General features: G+C 39.0%; 1 protein-coding gene across 1 annotated transcript in view; it reads left to right on the top strand.

Moving 5' to 3' along the window:
• Mnd1 (meiotic nuclear divisions 1) overlaps positions 1-22,767 on the top strand; it is a 58,355-nt gene that overhangs the window by 11,623 nt on the left and 23,965 nt on the right. Inside the window, exons 3-5 of the mRNA XM_027392954.2 lie at positions 436-493; positions 3,541-3,689; positions 18,245-18,319. Coding sequence (XP_027248755.1) covers positions 436-493; positions 3,541-3,689; positions 18,245-18,319 — 282 coding nt within the window. The remainder of the gene's footprint in view (positions 1-435; positions 494-3,540; positions 3,690-18,244; positions 18,320-22,767) is intronic.

The raw sequence follows: 22,767 nt of genomic DNA on the forward strand, positions 1-22,767 counted from the left end.
ACCATGGGGGTATTGGGAACTGAATTAGGGTCCTCTTCAAGAGAAGCTAATGCTTTTAACCACAGAGGCATCTCCAGCCCTTTGTTTTTTGCTTTTTCTTAACATGAGAGTGTCAGAGCAGCTCATTATCTGATGGTACAGATTACCTTCCAGAGTTAGTTTTCCTGCTTCTATGAGAAGATGGCTTTTGTTGTTGTTGTCCAGTCATGAATAAATAACTGTACTTATGTGGAAGTTATGTCCATCTTAAGTTCTATGGGTGACATTGAACAAGATACACATTTCTTTTAGTTCTAGAATACTCAATTATAGTACATTACTCATTTGTAGACATAGTTTCTCGATGCTATGCTTTTCGAACATGGTTATGGTAAATATAAATAAACAGTAGAAAGTAATTATGTGTTTTTCACCTTTTTAAACCCTTTTAACCAGAAAGATGTATTTCAACTAAAAGATCTGGAGAAGCTTGCTCCCAAAGAGAAAGGCATCAGTAAGTACTAAAGAGATGGTGGTGGATGTTTGGGACTTGGGGACCCAGGACTCAGTCATTTCTGCATCTAGAAGTGAGTATATCTGTAAATGACCCACTTCTTGGCCATTAGTCAGTTCCTATGTTTGGACCCTCTGCCCTAGAACAATTAAAAGGGAATAAATTTATCTTTGCCCATATACATACTTACTTTGTAGTTTATTTCAAAAGAAGCAAAAATTGTTTCATTTTGTACCATTTGTCAAATGTGATTTGGTATCTTTACATAGTGTATTAGTTTCATGAGGCCATATCAACAATTTACTATGAATTTGGTAGCTTAAATAAACAAAATTATTTTCTCTCAGCCCTAGAGGCAGAAGGTTGACATGAAAGTATAGGTAGGGTTGGTTCCCTCAGAGACTGAAGTACAGGTGGTTTTCAACTTGAGGTTCTTAATTTTCAGTAGCGGGGCATTTGTTTGCTATTAAGACTTTCCATTGCTATGGCTGAATGCCTGAGAGACAGCTTCAAAGAAGGTTTTGGTTTTGCTCACTGTTTCAGAGAGTCCATGTGTGTCGTCTTTCCCCCACCCCCAGAAAGACAGGTAGAGCAAGCAGAGCAGCTCCCATTACTGAGCTAAGAAAGAAAACATTGTAATTTTCTGTTCTAAAGTCACAACTGTAAACATTTTGGTATATTTTGAAGTTTTGTATGTAAAGATCTGTCATTCTGAGAGGGAACCATCCTGCATATGCAATTTGTGTCTCTGGTTATCTGAGTGTGGATGGAGTGGGGGATGGGTGTGCTGAGGATTGACCCCGGGCCTCACACATGTTTAGGCTAGAACTCCACCACTGCACCACTGGACTTCATCTTAGCTATGCTTCTGCATGTCTATATCACTTGCTTTGGAAAATGAATTCCAAAATTCCATCCCGTGACCACCCATCCAACTAGATTGTTTAGAGATACTTGCTACTAAAAATATTGTACAATTATCATGTTCTCTGCTCTGGACTGAACTGCGTTATTCCCAATTCTTATGTTGAATCTCCAACCCTTCTGCAAATAGGACTTTCATCAGGGCATTAAGTTAAAGGGTGAGTGTAGTAATACACTATGTAGTCTCAGCACTTGTAAATCATGAGTTTGAGTTAGCTTGAGCTCCATGGTGAGAGACTGTCACTCAAGTACAGAAACAAATGATTATGTGAGGTTTTAAGAGTAGGGCTCTAATTTTAAGATAGGGCAGGAGGGGTTGATTTGTGTATGTCTCCTTAGGAAAGGCCAGCCATAACAAGAACACAGGCTGTCCACACAACAGACAAGGCATCCTTACCAGTAACTGAATTGGGCGCTATCTTGTCCTGATTGCTGGAACTGTGGGAACAGGGTCTGAACATGTCCTCAGCCTTCTTAAGCCAGTGCTCCCTGGCTGCATCTTAACTGCTGTTTAAGCACCTGGTCTATGGGGTTTGGTTATGGGGCCCACGCAAACCAAAGCTCTGTTCATACATTTTTCTTCACTTCTTATGTTACTTTAATAGACTATATCTGTAGAAGTAAAACAGAAAATAAAGGCTTGTGTAGTTCTTAAAATTTGAAGCATGTATTCTTAAATTGCTTTTAGGAAAGGATTGGCCAATTTATGTTTACACTGACTTTGCATTTCTTTGTCAGTATTGGGGGTTGTGCCCAGGGCTCTGTGCATGCTAGTCAAGTGCTCTGTCATGGAGTCTCACTACCGACTTTACTTTTAGAATCCTTTGACTTTCATTTCAGTTTGTATGAGTAAAGTTGAATGTTTTCCACATTTGATGTCAATTTTATTTATTAGATCTTTAAATTTTAAATAAGTTTTATAGCTAGAGATCTGTTCTAGGGAAAATTTAAATGGATATTAAAATAGGGATATAGTTTTTGGTACCTAAAAAGTAAACATTATTAATAGATTCTGATTTTAAATCTTAGCTCTAACTATTGGAACTAGTTTGTTTCTTTATTGATTAATCTTTCACAACTTTTCGTTTTCTTTGCGGAAGGTAATATGTTTATTTTTTGGGAAAAAATAAGAAAGTAAAAGTTGCCTGCTATCTGCCATCTGAACTACTGTCACATTAATACATAATCTCTTGTCATTCTTCTGTATTATAAATTCTATATAGTGCAACATGTATTTATCCCACATCACTAAAATTGTTGTCTAACATTACATTTTTTTTAAAAAAAATCCAATTATTGGGCTAATTTCCAATTTCTTTTGCTGTTGATAAAAATGTACATCCATCTTTATGCTCTGTGGTTGAGTTTATAAAAGTGAAATTTATTCCAGAAGAAAAGACATACATCCAAAGTTTTAGATACGTACTTCATATTTTACACCCATGTGGGGAATACCAGTTTCGTTGAATCCCTTCTTCTGTCTTTGAATGCTTTTAATTTGGTAGTCCAGGAGGCATGCTGTTTAGTTTAGTTTGTCTTCAGTTTAGAGTGGAGTTGAAAAGGCGAGGGTGGAATTTAGCAATAGAGCATGTTCAAAATCCTGGTTTCAAACCCTAGTACTAAAAATAAAGTGTAGGTGTAATTGAAATATATTGACCGTGCTTATTTATAGACCACTTTTATTTTTAAATTAGCATACAGTGTGACAGGTTTCCTTATAGCATTGTGATGTGTACACCAGTTTGGTTAGCTCTTCCTTCCCTTCCCCCATCACATGGTCCCCCTCCAAGTACTAGGACTATCTACCTCCATCGTTCACCTTTCCGCTGCATGCCTCTTGTGTCCTAATACTGTTTGCACCTTCTTTTTTACTGTTTGTTTTTTCTTCTCTCATGGGGCCCATTCTAAGTTCTGCATGTAAGAAAGGACATTCCATGTTTGCCTTTGAGAGCTCAGGCTACCTCACTTGTCACACAAATATAGATGCCCGGTGATGTACTGCTGTCTTTCTTTTCTAGCTCTTAACTGTGATATGCTTTGCAAGTGTTTCTCCAGTTTTTACCTGCTTTTGAATTTTACTTATGATGCTGCTTAACATGGAGTCTGAAACATTTCCTCCCTAGCGGCTATGTCCGTCAAAGAGGTCCTTCAGAGCTTGGTAGATGATGGTATGGTTGACTGCGAGAGGATTGGAACTTCCAATTACTACTGGGCTTTTCCAAGCAAAGCTCTTCATGCCAGGAAACGAAAGCTGGAGGCTCTGACTTCTCAGGTACTGCACCATGGTTTTGAGGAGGTATGCTTGGTAACGTGGATGTGTTTTCCCTAATAATTTTCTCATTCAGTGCTTTCTCTCTTTTTTTTTCCAAACTTGGTACATTCTTTTATCTTTTTAATTCATTTTTTTTCAACCATAGTTCCCTCTCCCTCTCCTTCTCCCTCTTCCCCCACCTCCCTCCTACCCACCCTCATCTACTCCTCAGAAAGGATAAGGCCTCCCATAGGGAGTCAGCAAAGCTTGGCACATTCAATTGAGACAGGACCAAACTGCCTCCCCCCCCCACCTGCATCAAGGCTGAGCAAGGAATCCCACCATATGGAATGGGCTTCAAAAAGCCAGCTCATGTCAGTGCTTTCTCTTAAGCTTTAAAAATACATTATTACAAAGTCTAAAGAAAGTTACCGCATCTTTCTCATAAAGAGTGCTACTAGGGTTATAGCTCAGTGATAGATTGCTTCCTTGGCTTTTACAAGGCCTTGGGTTTCACTCCCAAACACCTCAAACATAAGATAAAACCATAAAATGGCCTTAGAATATTTCATGTTTTATTTTCCTACATATTATATTATTTTCTAGTATTTTAGTTCTTTTTAAAAAATCTGTGGATTCTGGGAGGACAGTTTTATGTTTAGGTTTATAGGAAACTTGATAGGAAAGTGGAGAGTACTTCCTCACATCTTTAGCTTTTGGCAAGAGCTTTCCCTCAGTTCCCTATTCATAAGTCTTTCCAGAATGCACTTACCACATGTAAATTCTATGTAGACAATTATGTTTACAGAATAATGACAAAAATGTAAAATTCTGTGCATTTTCAGTACATGTGAATTTTTCCCCTGAATATTTTCAGTTCCTAACTGATTGAATCAGTGTGTGTGAAACCCATGCATATACAAGGGCCAAGTATAGCTGGGTGGTGGTGGCCCACTCCTTTGATCCCAGCACTCCGGAGGCAGAGAGAGGTGGATCTCTGTGAGTTTGAGGCCAGCCTGGTCTACAGATCACGTTCCAGGACAGTCTGCAAAGCTATACAGAGAAACCCTATCTCAAAAAAACAAAAACCAAAACAAACCAAAATAAAAAGACAAGGGCCAAGTACAAAGAATTTTTCTTTTGGTTAAGATTTGCTTAGTACATTCCATTTCCTTGTATTTATTTTTGTGTTTTCTATTTCAGTGTGTTTCTTATAAGATTATATAATTAGATTTTGCATTTTTATGTAAACATAATTTCTGCCCTGTAAGTTAGTGTGTTAGACCACATTCTAGTGTTAGAATCAGTGTTATTAAATTTGCTGTGATAATTGATTTTTGTTGCTTGAGAATAAGGATTGTTTTCTTCATTCAACAAATACTGTATTGAGCATTTAAGAACATATCTTGTGGGTGGTCAGTCTTGTCTAAATTGTGTACAATGGTGCTTATTACACATTTCTTGACCAATACGTAATGTAGAAATTAATTACTTTAAATGAACATAGTAATTAAGTGTAAGTACTTGGATAATCTTAGTAGAAGCAAGCAAGAATGTCTTTTTAGTACCATGAACACAACTATTTCAAAATTGAGGGTAATTGATGTTTATACTGAATGATTATAGAATAGGGTGTTCTTATTCCCACTGCTCTGATTTTCTTGGAATACCATGTGAATAAAAGGTTAACAACATAAGCTGAATTTACCAAATCATCAAATAGATTAGCTGCTGTCAATATACTCCTGTCCAACTGGTCTGAGAGTTGACATCAAGTGTAGTTTTGAGTACACCCCTCCCTGTAGTTCCTTTTAGAAGCCAGAGGTCAGAACTTAGTGTGACACACCTCTCTAAATCGAAAGTTAAGGCACGCTAACATGTGTGTAGTAGGTTCTGTGCCTCCTGCTCTCAGCACTGTTGTAAGTCACAAGGTTTTGTTTTTGTTTTTCTTAAGCAGCTGGGGAAGTTTGCAAGCTTTTTAGACTTGCTTTCCCAATTTGTAAAAGAGGTTACTCTACTTTTATGGGTTGTGGTGAAGATGAAGTGTAATGTTCATGGTATTCTAGGGTTTCTGCATATGGGGGCGACACATTCAGATAAATTATGGCTTACCCAGGAGTGTAGACTGTAAACTTGTTTGTTCACTCAGAGCAAGTAAATGGGGACTTGCATTTTACTGAAGATGATTCAAAAAGTAGAGGTTGGTGTTGATGCTTTGTAAGAAAAATGCTTGTGACCTGTGCTGTAAGTGTGAATTCTGTGCAGCAAAGGGAAATGCTCTAGAAGTGCTGCATGGCTAGCAGCATGCATGAGTGCTGCTAGTGATGTGGGTGGCCATCAGACACAGGGCACTCTGTCACTGCTGATTGACCACGTTCACGGTTGCAGCAGTGAAGGAGCGCCCCTGCCACAGATTGCCGAAGTATAATGCTAACTTCCTTTGAGTTTCTTGTTAATTATTTCCAGATTGGCTTGGGGTGGGGGTGGGGTAACTGCATTTCCTTTCTTTTAATGTCGTTCCTTCTCTGCTGGTGACTGCAATTTCATGCAGGAATGTGCTTGTCTCTCGGGGATAGACATTCTTATAGTAAATTTGAAAATTAAATGAGAAAATACATTTTTTATCCTTTGCCTTTTGGTTGTATGGGTTGGTCATCATTGAAGACAGTCTGAAGGACTCATGGTTATAATTTGTTTTAACTTCACCATTTTCTGAGCCGATAAACCGTCAGCCCTGGGTGCCATATAGCAACCTCCCCCGAGATTTACCATGTGCTGCTTCAGCCACACACGGTTGAAAATTCTCTGAATATAAAGAATAAGTGGTCTACACCTAGAGAATTTGCATTTTCCTTGATAAAGTGTGTTATCTAACTTACTTGGAAATAATTAACAAGAAACTATAAAAAGTTACCTGTATAGTGTTTAATATGGTCGTGGCAAATGCTAAGCTTTGCTGTGAATTTAGTTATACAGTTTAAGACAAAGGCAAGGCTCTTAAATTTTTCTTTAAGTTACATTTATTTGTTTGTATGTGTAGGGGTGTACATATATGTGCAAATGCCACAGTGCATGTATGGAAATCAGAAAACAACTCTAAGGGTTCAGTTCTTTCCTTTCACCATGTGGAAGGTGGTCAGGTTTGATGGCAAGTGCCTTTACCCACTGAGCAATCTCATGCCCAAAGACAAGGCTTTTATAAATATGTGTAGTTAACAGAATTTTTAGGAACTGTTCTTTTGAGCTGAAAGTGGGGTAGGTTTAGAATTGGTTGGTTTTCAACCTTCCTCATGCTGCAACCCTGTAATGCAGCTACTCAGGTTGTGATTGTAATGACTCAACGGTAGGCTCCACAAAGTCACACCATGCAACAGATCCCACATGAGAGGTTTATGGTTGTGTATGTACAGAGGTGGCCTCTGAGTGGAAGGAAAAGAGAGCGTGAGAGAAGGCACATGCTTTTTGTGCATTGGGCGAGTTCGTGACTCATGGTAGCAGTAGCAACAGTCGTTTAGTGGCTTGGTGGCTGACGATGATCAGTCCTGATGTGGATGGTCCCTGAGGGCAGGCCAGTGGAAATGCCTAAATGCTAACAGGTATTTATTGTAAGCTTAAAAGACAGTGTTGGGCTGGAAAGATGGCTCAGAGGTTAAGATCACTGGCTACTCTTTCAGAAGACCCTGGTTCAATTCCCAGCAACCACATGGCAGTTCACTGCTGTTTGTAACTCCAGTTCAAGGGGATCGACACTCTCATACAGACATACATGCAGGCAAAAACACCAATGCACAAGGAATAAAAATAAATAAAATATGTTTTTAAAAAGACAGTGTTGTTATTTTCCCTCCCTCTACTTAATGTGGTTAAGATATTATTAATTTTGCTGAGAATAATTTGAGGTATAGTAATGACTGGTTCCTTCTCACAAGTCATTGTTGTAATGACTTTGTATGTAGCTTGAATAAACTGCTAAGTGAAGGGACATTTTTCTGTCTCCTAAAAGATGGAAAGAAATGGTTAGGGGGCTGGAGTGAGATGACTTACCAGTTAAGAATTTATTCTGTTTTACAAAAGACCTGAGTTGTGTTCCAGCACCCACACCTGTGGCTCACAACCACCTGTAACAGCAGCTCCAGAGTGATCCGACACCTCTGACCTCCAAGGGCACCTGGTGGCATGTGCAAATAGCCTCTCACCCAATATAATTAAAAATGAAATTTGAAAAATTGTTAAAAATCAAGAATAAACTTGAAGTTAATCCTTATAATAATCATCCCTGTCATAGTCTTACAAATGAAGGTATTTCTGACATGGCAAGGCATGGAGGAGCTCAAGGCGGGCACACAGGACCAGCAAGCAGGTTCTTGCCCGAGTTTCTATTCCTCCGACTTAGTTTCTAAGAGATTCTATGCCCAAGTGAGGACTGTGGCAGTATTGTGCTTCTATTCTATACAAGTACAGTGTGTGTGTGTCTGTCAGGATGCACTGCAGTAATTCTCCTTGTTTGGAATATGAAGTGTAGCCAGGCTCAAATGGAAAGTGGAACTCTGGGCCAGCGGTGGGGAGGAAGGTCTTGCTGAACAGATGTATGTATGTGCAGATGAACTATTTTGGAGATGGTTACAGCAGTGCTGAGTGGGACACTTAGAAATGGTTAAGGTGGGAAATGTTGAATACACTTTATTGATCTTTTAAAAACCAAAGCAATATTTTATATATGTAATTAAAATGTGACTTCTTAAAAGTAAGAATTAGCATGGGAGCAGCTACATAGCAAGTTTGAATGGATTTTTTTAAAAAAATTAACAAGTAAGAATTAGGAATCCCGTCCTCCAGAACTTTTGTAGTTCTTTATTCAGGTTTTGGTTTGGAGGATAGTTCAGGCCAGACTTCTTGGAATTGGTGTATAATAAAGCATTTCATTCTTAAAAAGAAGAGAAGATGAAGCTGGATTTTGTTGTGTTAGTTTTGGGGAACACTGAGAGGTGTTCTTAGTTTGAAGGTTTTTTTCTCCCTAACCAGTGTTTAAAAATAGGCTTTTAGATGCTTACAGCTAAAATTGAGTCTGTAAAGAGTAGGTCTACTTTGGGGCTGTGTACATAACTAGAGATATTTTAATAAAAACAGGCACTATCTTTGTTGAAATTCATTTAGTTCATAATGCTATGGCAAGCATTATGACTGATGACTGGACATAAAAGTAAGACACATGGCAACACATCTTTGTGATATGTTGTGGTCCCTACATTATTCTTAATATTTATTTATGAAGAATGATGTTGTGTTACTCACTTTCAAATAACAAAATGCCTGAAATAAATAACGTAAGGGAAAAGGGATTTACAGAAGGTCTTCCCACATCAATGGGTCCAATCTAGAAACTCTGTCAGCAGCATTAAGCATCACAGCTATTGTATACACACTTCCTCTGTAGCATGAATAAGTCTTTGTCAGTTAGAGCCATGACAGACATTTAGGGAAGGGACCATAGGTTGCTCATATTTTGTTGGTAGCATGTAGTGTAGTAACTGAGATACATAGAGATATGCTATGTGTTGAACAGATATGTTAATTAATACATCACTGCCTGAGTTCAGTCCCCAATATTATTTTCTTGGTCTAGGAGCCTTCTCCCTGGCCCTAGGTTTTTCTTTCCTTCCACTCTGTAACAGACAGCAGTAATAAATGATTTCCATTATGTAAAACATGATTGTTGTAACCCTATTGTAATTTTGACTTTTAAAAAAACTTAGCTTTGGGAATGAATATTATGTGGGAACAATTAAATGTGTATTTTTAACTTCATTATTTCATTTTTCTGCCATTTTGCCTGAATTATACTTGACAGGATCCCATGTAACAGATGTAATGTGTTACTGAAAAGGAGGTTTTGTAATCAGAGGAATCTGGGAACCATTGCTTCCCAAAAGTAACTAATTTGAGGTCTCTGAGCCTTTAATCTGACAGTATGCATTGCAAGTCTGTCTTGGTGTATTTCCTTGAGATATTAGTGTTCTGTGAAATAACTCTTTAGTAAATTCTGTCCAAGTTTATGGAGTCACTTCAGCAAGTAAAACTGCATTACGTTCATATAATACCCTCTCCTCGGAGCTGTTATGCATTCCAGGTTGATGCCTGATTATTTCAGCCTGCAGATTACATTTAGACTTGTGTAGACATCTGCTGGTGTCAGTGTACATATACCTGCATTGAGTCTCCCAAAGACCCCAGCTCACATTCTGTCCTTAACAACCCCTTTAGTCAGCACTTAGGAGGAGCCAATTGGCTAGTGTCTTTGCAGTGTTTACTGAACAAGTTATGCATCTGTTTATCTACCTAGTTTGCTTACTTCAAGCAAGAACTTTCCAAGCTACAAAAGTTTGTATTGCTCTGATATTTTAAAATAGTCATGTTGGTATTTTCCTAAAATAAATTTGTATATTACTCACTTAAAGCTAAATACTATTAACTTCTTTTATCTATGTATCTATCTATCTATCTATCTATTTATTTATTTTTATTTTTGGAGACAGGGTTTCTCTGTGAAACAATCCTGGCTGTCCTGGAACTCACTCTTTAGACCAGGCTGGCCTGGAACTCACAGAGATCTGCCTGCCTCTGCCTCCAGAGTGCTGGGATTAAAGATGTGTGCCACCACTGCTCCGCTCACTATTAACATTCTTAAAGCATCTTAAAAGTTTAGTTTTAATTATTTGTGTGGGTATGTCAGAACTCCTGGAGCTGGAGTTACAGGCAGTTGTGATCTGTCTGCTGTGAGTACTAGGAATCAAACTGGTGTCTTCCAGAAAAGCAGTGTACCTTCCTAATATCTGAGCCATCTCTCTCTCCTGCCCCTATTGTTGACATTCTTATAAGTGTCCTTTTTGTTGTGTGAACAAATAAGAGAAAAATAAATTCAAATTGGCTTGCATAATAGGATAATAAGAATTCATTATCTGATGTTAAGAAGTTGGGGGTATCTTCTCAAGGTTGGCTACTTGCACCACATATTGTCTCAAGTCTAGACTGTCTTTGACATTGGCTTTCCGTTTTTGTTGTAAGCACTAATTGAGACTCCTATGTCCTCTCTCAACAGTGTCCAGAAAATAGGTTGCTCTCTCTTCTTCCCTCCCTCCAACCCACCCTCCCTCTCTCCCTCTTGTTCCCTCCCCCTTTCCTCTCCTCCTTTTTTCCTTTTCTCTCCCTCTATCTCCCTCTCTCTTCCTCCCTCCCTCTCCCTTTCTCCATCACCCTCCTTTTATAGAAGAGGAAAGTGTCAGCATGCCCCTTCCCCAAGCAGGCTTCTGTTTGTCTCATTGGCTAAGTCTGAGTTAACAGACTTATGCTGAAGAGATATTCTGAGAGCATCCATTTTTTTTGAGCACATTACCACTCCAGAATGAGCAGGAGCTTTGTTAAGAAGGAAAGGCTTTGGAGGAGCAACTAAGAGGGCCTGCCAAATGATATCCATATGCATTTAAAAGTAAAGCCTTTTAATCTGGGCATCCCAGCTGCTCTGGAGGTTGAGGCAGGAGGATCCTTAGATGCCAGCCTGGACGACAACGTAGCAAACCTCTGTTTTCCTCTACCTCAAGTGAAGCTGAGCCTTTTAAGTTGAATGGTATCTCTCTAGTGTCCCAGATAATTAAGAATTAAATATTGTTTGCAGAGATGGGAAAAAGGAGTATGCAAGTATTTTATTGGTAAACAATTTAAAATAGTTTAAAAGTAGTCAATAATTAAGGTTGTTGAAATGCATGAATTTTTACTTTTACTTTTAAGGTATCAAGGGATTAAAAACATGTTTCCTATGTGCTTTGTTCTTGTGGTAGATAGGTAACTTCAGGCTAGGCTTCCAGACTTCTTTGAAAATTACTTTCCTTTGCTGTAAGAGCTTCATGATGAGGCTAAAAAGGATGATCCTGAACTAGCTATGAAATTCTATAGCCCATTCCCAAAACAGGCTTGTGAGAGCCATTCTCCAAAGCTGTATTCCTCCCTGTAAATCATGGAGTTGGGAAAAGATCCGCTCCACAAGAACTGGACCCTTGATGCTATGCCACCAGGTGGTGGCAGAGTTTCAAAATCATGCATGCCATTAATTTTCTCACATAACCTTCATTTCAATTTGTTTGGCCTATTTTGCCCCCAGAAGATTATCAGTATTTTACAAATTTTAGTATTCCCATCCTAATAACATGTCTACCTGTTCTGTGTTTTATAGACCTTTCATAAAAAAAGTTTGTTGTGTGTGTTTAAATTGAGCTCCTTTTTAACCCAAAGTCATGATTCAGACTTATATGATTGCACCAAATCAAATTCTGATATGGGATCCTATCATTTTCCCAGTATTTATATATACTTATAACCATGATTGTCCTACATGATAATTATATTTTGAATCCACTTAACTTTAGATTAGGTAAAAAAACAATTTTAACTTTGAAATTTGTTGATTTTCTTATTTTCAAGGCTACATATTTACATTTTGAATAACCTGTAACACCTCAATTCACCACAGATGTTAGTTTGATTGGGGTCATTGCCTATTTCTTAGTAGTGCCAAAACCAAATTTAAATCTTAACAAGAAACAAAGAAAAGTACAGTGCACTTCCTAGGGCACAGACCTCAGTCAATGGGGCAGCATACACTTGAGTGAGGAAAGTCCTATGTAAAAAGTCAGTGCCTGTCTGACTAGCTAATTAGTGATGACCAACATCCACTAGATTTTTATAGATAATTTTTAATTCACTCAATAAGCAACTCATAAAGGACCAAGAGTGTATTTGAGAGGAGGAACCACCAATAGGCAGTGCTCAACTTATTGCCCAGCCCACTGTTGCAGCATAATCATTAAGCTTTTCCTTCTTAAAAAAGAGGATCAGTGAGGTGAGATTTGTGCCTGTCAGAAAACTAAACAAATACAATGTTGCTATAGTCCAACACTGGTGTTGCTAGGACTAGACAAGAGAGTCAGGCTCTGTGGGGAAGCTTAAATGAACCCATGTGAAGGTTGGGTGTGAAAATTAATGCCACAGAATTATTGGCTGCCTTCATGCACAGCTGTGACATGCATGACCACTCATACACAGCATGAGCAATGTAATAGTTTTTTTGATAATGAAAAGAAATAGTATGGGACTGAGGGCATAGCTTAGCTGTAAAGTGCATACTTAGCATATCCAACAGTCTAGGTTGAATTCTCAGTGCTATAAGAAGAGAGGCTTGATCCATAAAAATGTAAAGATTTACTAAATATCAATAATTGAAATCCCTGGAAGCTCATGAGCATCTAGCCTGGCAGATGCAAAAATAAACAAAGAGACCCTGTCTCAAGGTAGAAAGTGAGGACCAGCCCATGGTTGCTATGTGACCTCCACAGGAGAACCAAGGCAAGTGTGTGCCCCTGGCATGGATGCACACACGTGTACAATACACACATCATACATACACAAAGATTAAAAATATTAAAGAAATAAAATGAAAACAATAATATTGTCACTTTTCAACCATAAGATTAGCAACCTTTTAAATGTTTGCTAGTATCCACTTTGGGGGAACTTGCAAGGAATTGGCCTTTTCTATACTGGTAAATGGCAAAATTCCAAAAATACATCAACATGTTACAACCAGTGGGATAGACATTATCACAATAAAAGAAAATAAGTGTAAGTAAGGTGTGGATACCCTGGGTTCTGTCCTTGCTGTACTCCTTATCCCCCCAAAAGCAAAGAATATGAAGTATGGACAGCATTTGTACACCAGTGTTCGTAACAGTGTTCTTTACAATGGAGGAGATGATACAAGTGGCCATCAGTGAGGATATAAAGTGTGGTGAACACATAAAATACAATTTTGTTCAGTCTTAAAAAGGAATGGGATTCTGGTATGTACTAGCACAGGTGATCCTTGAAATGTGCTAAGTAAAAAAAGACAGATATAAAAAGATATATACTGTGCGATTCCATTTATGTCAGGTATTTAGATTAGACAGAAGCAGACAGGTAGTAAAACAGTGATAACCACAGGTAGAAGAGTAGGGAGAATGGAAAGCTGTTCTTTGTTGATGGATCATTTCTGATGAAAATGTTCTGCAGATGGATAGTGGCAAAGGTTGTGCAGCAGCCTGAATGTATTTAATGTCATTGAATAAAATATGTTAAATGATGCATTTTGTGTATATTTTCCATAATTAAAAATTTTTAAAATAAGTTGGAGGGATGGCTTAGAAATTTAAGAACATTCGCTGCTCTTGCAGAAGACCCATGTTTCCCAGCACCCACCTGGTGGTTCACAACTGCCTATTACTACTTTTCCAAGGGATCCAAAGCCCTCTTCTAGCCTCCGTGGGCACCAGGCATATGACATGGTACACATACATACATGCAGGCACTTACACATACACATGGCTACTAGTGACTCAGATGCTGTTAGGGTGCAGAGCAAAGGAACTGTCTATTTGTGGCTGTTAGGAATAGAAATTGTGCAGCCACTGTTCGAAGACAGTTTGGCAGTTCCTTATTAAAGTAAACATACTTTTCACCCTGTGACCCAACAGTTGTTCTCCTTAGTATTTACCCAAGTGAGTTTTGTACAAAATCTGCACAGATGTTTATAATAGATTTGTCCATAATTACTCACACTCCGAACAAATAGAGTGTTCACTAGCTTAATGGTAGAACAAACTGAAAGTTACCCAGATAGTAGAATGTTATTCACTGCTGAAAAGACATTGGTTATCGTAAACTGTAGGATTATTAGGAATTCAGTGGAAATTCAGTGCATATTGCTGAGTGCAAAAAGCCATTCTAGGGGAGGAAGGATAACTATATGGAGCATAGAGAATTGTGACCAGATAAACTTTTCGGTATGAGACTTTAATACTGGGTGCATTTCCTAAAACCCCCAGAGGGCATAATACAGTAGTGGGCCCTAATGTTCCATGGACTTCAATGATGTCAGTATAGGCTCTTAAATTGTGACAAATATACTATTTGGGGTAAGATTTGTTAGCGAGGAGGCTGTGTATATGTAGGGTTGGGGTACATGAAAAAATCTGTATCTTTTGCTCATCTCTCTGTGAACCTAAACCACTCTGAGAAAACAAAGTTGTTTTTAAAATAATGTAGACCTGTTGGACTTGGTTGTGCCTGCCTTTAATCCGAACATCCAGGAGGCAGAGGCAAGTGCATCTGAGTTTGAGACCAGCCTGATCTACATAGTGAGTTCTAGGACAGCCAGAACTACATAGTGAAACTTTGTCTAACATAAATAAAGAGCAGGTATATATACATACATACATACGTACATACATACATACATACATACATACATACATACATACATACACTTGAAATTTATCTGAAAATAGTGAATTGTAAAGCATTATACAAAGGGTAATCTGGTTTACATTTTAAAATGTTACCTATATTAATCTGTATCTAGGTGTAAAGCAATGGTTAGCACTTCTAAAAAGGTGTGTGCGCAGTGGGGCCACTGTATTTTTCTACCCCATGTCTTTACTATGTGGCCTCCAATGTACAGAGAGGAGTATTGTATTAGAGCCTCAAATTTAAAGATGAAGCTTATTTTTTCTAGTTATAGGTAGTTTTTACTGTTCCAGCTACTGCAGTTTGCTCTGGCAAACTAGGTTTTAAAAATGGTTGCCATTGGGGGCTGGAGAGATAGCTCAGAGGTTAAGAGCACTGTGCAGTTCCAGAGGTCCTGAGTTCAATTCCCAGCAACCAGATGGTGGCTCACAGCCATCAGTTATGAGATCTGGTGCCCTCTTCTGGTATGCAGATATACATGGAAGCAGAATGTTGTATACAAAATAATTAAAATCTTTAAAAAAAAAATGGTTGTCACTATGGCTCTGGACACATGGGGAAGGGCCCAGGCCCAGCACAGGAAGATTTGGTGGGTGGATGGGGTCGGGGGTAGGTTGGGGGTCGGGGAGGAGGGATGGGGGTGAGAGGAGGGAGAGGGAGAAGGGACTTGCATGGGAAACAAGCTTGTTCCCTAACTTGAACTAATAAAAAAAAAAAATTTAAAAATGGTTGTCATTAGCCTTAGTAAAATATGGGAATGGATTTAGTATCGTATATAATTGATTCTAGTTTCAGTGTCTGGAAATATGGCGGAATAGTTTGGTCTTTAAAGAAATCTTGTGAATACCCTTTGAAAGTACAAAACACCATCTTTTTAATTTTTTTAATTTCTAAATACAGAGATAATGAGATATTTTTCTAGTTCAAACTACAATATATTGTAGTAATTTGCTTTCTCTTAGAAGATAGGTGTTTTTCCATATATTAATATCTTATTGCTTCAGTTGGACTTATTATTTGGAGAAAACAAAATTTTATGTAGAACAGTATTTCACAAAACTGTGGATCCATAACCAGTGGGATCAGCATCACCTGCGAATTTATAAATACAAATTCTTTGGACTATAGCTCAGTGGCAGAGTGCTTGCCTAGTGCTCAAGCATTTGGGGGTTAGAACCCCATCTCTGTTTTGTTTAGAAGCTCAGGAGGTGGGGCCAGCAGCCTACTAAACATTCAGTATCTTATTCTGATGCATGCCACTGCTTGAGAACTTCTGGCTCATGTGACCCATATGCAGTGGAGGTTTTTAAAAAGTAAATAAAATAAATTGTAATCTTTGTTATGAAAAACTTCTTGTTTTTGTTGCTATATTTAAAGTCTTGAAGTTTGTTTTGGCTCAGAAACCTGCTGCATATGTTTTGTTTTAACTTAGGAAAATTGTGTCTCTAGAAGAGGCACAACTGTCCACGTGATGACGTCTGTTTGGCCTGACTTGCTTGTCCTCTCTCAAGCTGGTGCTGGAGAAGTAGTAAAAAGAAGTAGATGGGGCTTCTGCTTGCATATTGAACAGTAGAGACTTCCCAATAGTAAAGCTGCCAACTTCCTAAAGATACGCTTTCTGAATTTTAGGCAAGACTGGTATTTAAACATGATTCTGCCTCTCTATAGTTAGATTTATATTGTGAAAAGTCAGTTTCTTCTCAGCTAACAAGTTCAATTAATCCAGTCCTCAATTACTTTCTACATGTTTATGACTCCAGAGTGACAGAGGCATGGAAGATACTTTAAGAAGGCTTATCTTCGATCAAATGAGTGTGAAATGTCTTAATTTATAGTAAAAGATGTGATAGAAACTGGGTGTTGGGAGTTGTCCGTGATTATTTACTCACAGACTCAGGTGAGAGTAATAATTGTGAGGGATCAGGTGTGCTCTGAAATTTCTCGGTCTTTTCTAGTGGTATGCTCCCATACTTACTGTTTGGATGACTTCCTCATGGAGTTGATCTGTTTTCTAAGCTGCATAAGATGAATACATTAGTTAATTGACTAATTAAACATTTCTAGAATTGGCAGCAGGTAACAGATTTCTTGTGGAGTGTGCACTTCTTAGATGCTTTACTGGGGACAAGTGAGATAGTCCTGACTTACAGAGTGGCACAGTACAAGTCTACACAAACAGCTTAAGGTATTCTGGAGAGATCTTAGTCAAAAAAGGGAAATGAAATTTGAATACAGATTTTTAAAGGACATATTTTTGAATTTTCAAATCTAATTTCTAACTAAAGTAACTTGAGGTAGAGGTTATTAAGGGGTAGAGATGGAATAGCAGATAAAGATTGAATAAAAATGTTGAAGAAATATTACTCATGACTGGGTATGTTACCACAGGCCTTTAATCCCATCACCTGGAGAGGCAGAGGCAGGTTATTCTCTTTGAGTTTCAGGCTAGTGAGGGCTATGTAATGAGACCTTGTCTCAAAACAACAAAATTTTAAAAAAATAAAAAAGACTTTATTTTTTTTTCTGGATGAAATAAAACATTTACTTTTTATGCAGGCTAATTTTATGTCAACTTGACACAGACTTTTTTTTTTTTCGGTTTTTTGTTGTTTTGTTTTTCAAGACGGAGTTTCTCTGTGTAACAGCCTTGACTGTTCTGGAACTCTGTAGACCATGCTGGCCTCAAACTCACAGAGATCTTCCTGCCTCTGCTTCCCAAGTACTGAGATAAAAGGTATGTGCCACCATGCCAAGCCCATTTTCTTATTTAGTGATTGATGGAGGCTGGCCCTGCCCACAGTAGGTAGGATCATCCATGCACTGATGGTCCTGATGGTCCTGGGTTCTATAAGAAGCAGGCTGAACAACCACAAGGAGCAAGCCTTTAAGCAGCACCCCTCCATGACCTTTGCATCAGCTTCCTGCCTTGTTTGAGTTCCTCTCCTGAGTTCCTTCAGTAGTGCATTATGGATGTGAAAGTGTAAGCTGAAAAGAGCCTTCCCTCCCCAGATTCCTTTTGGTCATGGTTGTTTCATAATAGCAATCAATAGCAACCCTAAGACACTTTTTCATTCTGCTCTAATGATTAATAATTTTCTTCAAATTGGAAAAATCAGTTTTCAGTGTGGCCTTTAATGTTTCTTCTAACATAGAGATGAACCAACAGTCTATTTCATTTTGTCTTCTAAAGTATCTGCCAGACAGTTTCTTAGCAAATCATTTTATCTGTTTGATTCTCTCTCTAGCTGTCGGAGGGAAACCAGAGGCATGCAAACCTACAGAAGAGCATTGAGAAAGCTAGAATTGGGAGGCAAGAGACAGTAAGTTTGTGTCTATAAGTTCTTTAATAATATAAACATATATTATATATGCAGCATAAACCCTGGAGCTAAGCTGCCTGAGTTTGAAAATCTCCTGAATTTTGTTCTTAACTTTCTCAGTTATAACATGGGGAAAAATAAAATATGTTTCATTAGGTTATTGTGTGGATTAAACTAGTTAATATTTACAAAGGTTTAAAAGAACATCTGGTACATAGAAAGCCCTATTAAATGCTTATATGCATATTTTAAGAGTTGTAAAAACTTTTGGCACATAATAGAAAATGATCAATATAATATCCTTGTGATGGCTATTCTTGGTTGTCAACTTGACTACATCTGGAATTAACAAAAAAACAAATGCTTAGGTATACCTGTGAGGGATTATTTCTTTAATTAAGTCACTTGAAGTGAGAAGATCCACTTTTCATCCAGCTCTTCTGAGGTGGGAAGATCCACCTTCATCTGGGCCACACCTTCTGCTGGCTGCCTGTGTAAAAGATGGAGAAGAGGGAAGCTTGCTCTCTTTGCCTGCTTGAACTCATTCTAGTTGACATATCCATTCTTTCACTGGCATTAGAGCCTACTTCTTTGGAATTCCAGTGTATACTGAAGACCAGCTGAGACAACCAGCCTCATGGACTGAACAACTGTTGGATTCTTGGACTTTCCCTTGGTAGACAAACATCATTGGAATAGCTGGACCATAGCTTGTAAGCCACTCTAAACAAATTTCCCCTTCCTTCCTTCCTTCCTTCCTTCCTTCCTTCCTTCCTTCCTTCCTTCCTTCCTTCCCCTTCCTCCCACTCTCCCTCCTTCTGCCTGTCTGTCTATCTAGATATAGAGCTATATATATATACACATACATACATACACACACACACACACACACACACACACACACCACACACACACACATATATATATATATAATATATATATATATATATATATCCAGAAGTGTTTCCAATGTTAGCATGAATTTTTTAAGTATCTATCTAGAATAGGATTTCCAATTTGCTGACACCTATAGTTACTCTGAAGCTGTCCAGTTTTGAAGCCTCTCCTAGATACTGGGACAGTATTGAAAGCCCGTGGCATGATCAACTTACAACTTAAGGAAAGAAATGCGTCTGATTATCCTGATTCATCCATCAGTTTTGAGAGGCAATAGATTTGGTGACTATATATACAAATTTTGACAGTTTCTAGGAAAATGATGATGCTGGTGGTTGCTCCGAGCATCTCCTAATAAATTGACAATGGAAAAAAATGTGCCCAGTAATAAAACTAACTTCTAGCATCTCAGAACACAGTGAAGGACAAAGAGCTTAAGCTGAAGAAAATTAAACCGAAGCCTTCTTTGTAAGACTGACTGAAGTTCACAGAAAATTCAAGTCCCAGTCTCTGAGGGTGTTAAAGTAAGGACATTAATTGGTAAAGAATGGGATCCTGTAACTTGGGATGGGGTTGTGTGGGAGGACCCTGTTGAGACTGAGAACTGTGAACCCTCAAATTCTCGAGGGTTTATCTCACCTGAGGAGGAAGTTGCTCCATCCTCAATAGAAGATGTACTCCCACCCCCACTCCCTGAAATACTGCCTTTTCTGCCCTTGACTGAGGAAATGAATCCTTAAGGAGATGAGATGCTAGGCAAGATAATACTGATGTCCCCCAGGGCCCACCAGTGGTTGCTTGTATACCTACCTATAACCAGACTTGAGGCTAAGCAGGCTCCTAGAGGGGAGGTAGAAAGGATAGTCCATGGTGTGGTGCACTACAGTACTGAAGAGCTTAGTAAGTTTGGCAATTCATTCATGCAGAAGTCTGGAGAATATGGATGGAAATAGGTTTTAAGGGTGTGGGATAATGGTGGAAGGAGCATAAAACTGGATCGGGCTGAGTTTTTTGCTATGGGCTTACTGAGTGGAGATTCTACGTGTAGTATAGAAGCTTGCTCACTTTTTAAAAAAAGTGTCAAAAGTTTGTCTGAATGGTTGACTGACGCATTTGTCAAAAGACAGCCTACTGAAAAGGAGGTTGGAGATGCCTGATATGCCTTGGCTTAGGGTTGATGAAGGGATTTTAAGACTCAGGGAAATTGCAATGCAAGAGTGGGTACACTGTGAGAAACCTATCCTCCACTAGGGGAACACCAAGAAGACATGCCCTTCACAAATCCTGTAAGATGCAAAATGATGAGAGGGGTACCAACACATTTGAAGAGCTTTGTTGTTGCCCTTTTCTTTGTGCCAGATTTTAGGGTTGGAAACACTGTTTCACAGTTGGATGAATTAAACGCAGTGCTTTTAGTTGGGCCCAGAAGTAGCAGGGCCAGGTAGCAGCACTGAATTGCCAAAGGCAAGGTGATTATAGTTATAATGGGCAGCCCAGGCAAAGCAATGTTCGTAATGGCCTGACCCATAATTGGCAACATTGGCAATGTGAGTTTTATGGTGGTATGACTCAAATGGAGCTTTAGTACTAGCTAATCAATCATAGTGTTTTCAGGCATGAAATAGATAAAAAGTATATTGCATTTTTGTTTGATCTATATAAGCAGGAAAATTCTCCAACAAATGAAAACAAAACCAAAAACAAGGGTCCATTGGATATGGCAAAAGGAAATCTCAGTCTGTGAGTCAATTTCCAGATGTGAGTCAGTTTGCAGACCCAGAACCCCTTGGATGAAGGAAGGCGTGACCAGGTTCCCCTGGGGAAGGACCTTGATAAAATACCAGAGTTTTACTGTTGGCCTTTCTCCAGTCCTTCCCCAGGGGGGCCTATGGCCTTTTACTAGGGTAACTGTACTCTGGGGGAAATGAAACAATCAGGCTTTCCAGGATCTATTGGATACTCCTTCTAAATTGACACTGATTTTGAGGGGAAGAGCCCAAGAATCATTGTTGCTTTCTGGTTAACATTGGGGCTTATGGAGGTCAAGTAATTAATGGAGTTTTTGTGAAGACCAACTCACAGGTCTATTGGGTCCCTGAACTCATCCTGTAGTTATTTCCCCAGTCCCAGAATGTATAATTGGGAAAGATACACTCAGAAGTTGGCAGAATTCCTACAGTGGTTCCCTGTCCTATGGAGTGAAGGCTGTTGTGGTTGGAAAGGCCAAATGGAAGGAAGCCTTTAGAGTTGCTTCTGCCAAAAAAGAAAAAAAAAAAAAAAGAAGGAAAGAAAAGAAATAGTGAATAAAAGATAATATCAAATCCCATTGGGAATTGCAGAAATTAGTGCCACCATCAAGAACTTGAAAGATTCAGGGGTGGTGGTTCCCACGACATCTCTGTTTAGCCCCCCTATTTGGCCAGGACAGAAGACAGATAGATCATGGATAATGACTGCTGACTATCAAATGACTATCTAAAACTTAATAAAGTAGTGACTCCAGTTACAGCTGCTATAACAGAAATGGTGTCCTTTCTTGAGCAGACTAGCACATCTCCTTATATTTGGTATATATTTATTGATCTAGCAAATGCCTTTTCCTTGGTACCTGTGGACCATAAGGACCACCAGAAGAAATTTGTTTTTAGTTGGCAAGGCCAAGAGTATACCTTTACAGTTTTACCTCAAGGATGTATTAAAATCCCCAACCCCATGTCATAACTTGTAGGGAGCCGTCCCTGCATTCTCCATTACAAGATGGCGCCTGCATCCGGCAGGCACCGAATGTAAACAAGATTATTGCGCAGGCGCTGGGTAATTTTCCATTCCTTGATCTCTGCCTATTCCGTGGCGTCATATGGCCGGATGAGCTGCAGCCAATCATGGGGTGACACGTCCGAGGCGGCGGTTGCCAGCCTTTATTAGGGGACGGGATTCTTGGCTCAGGGTCTCCGCTCTGGTAAGCTTATGCTCTCCTCTCAAGACGCATTAAAGCTTTCCTGCAGAAGGATCCGAGTGTCCTGCGTGTATTTCTTGCTGGCGAGGAATACAGAGCGGGCGCGGGACAATAACTTAGAAGGGATCTTGATCATCTGTCTCTTCCACGAAATATCACAACTGGTGTACTATATTGACAACATTATGCTGATTGGACCAAGTGAGCTGGAAGTAGCAACCATTTGAACTTATTGGTGACACATAATGTGTATCAGAGAATCAAAAATAAATCCAATCAAAAATCCAAGGAGTCTGGTGGTGTGGGGCATAATGATACCATACTACCAAGAAAGAAGCACAATGTTTAGTGGTCCTATTTGGATTCTGGGGGTGGTACAGTCCTCACTTGGGTGTGTTACTCTGGTCCATATACTAAGTGACTGAAAGCTGCTAGCATTGAGGAGAGCCTGGAACAGGAGAAGACTTTTCAACAGGTCCAGGCTGCTGTGAAGGCTGCTCTACCACTTGGACCATATGATCCAGCAGACCTGATGGTACTTGAGGTATCATTAGTAGACAGGGATGCTGTTGTGAGCCTTTAGCAGGCCCCTATA

The sequence above is a fragment of the Cricetulus griseus genome (genome assembly GCF_003668045.3).
Source record: "Cricetulus griseus strain 17A/GY chromosome 1 unlocalized genomic scaffold, alternate assembly CriGri-PICRH-1.0 chr1_0, whole genome shotgun sequence".
Taxonomy (NCBI): domain Eukaryota; kingdom Metazoa; phylum Chordata; class Mammalia; order Rodentia; family Cricetidae; genus Cricetulus; species Cricetulus griseus.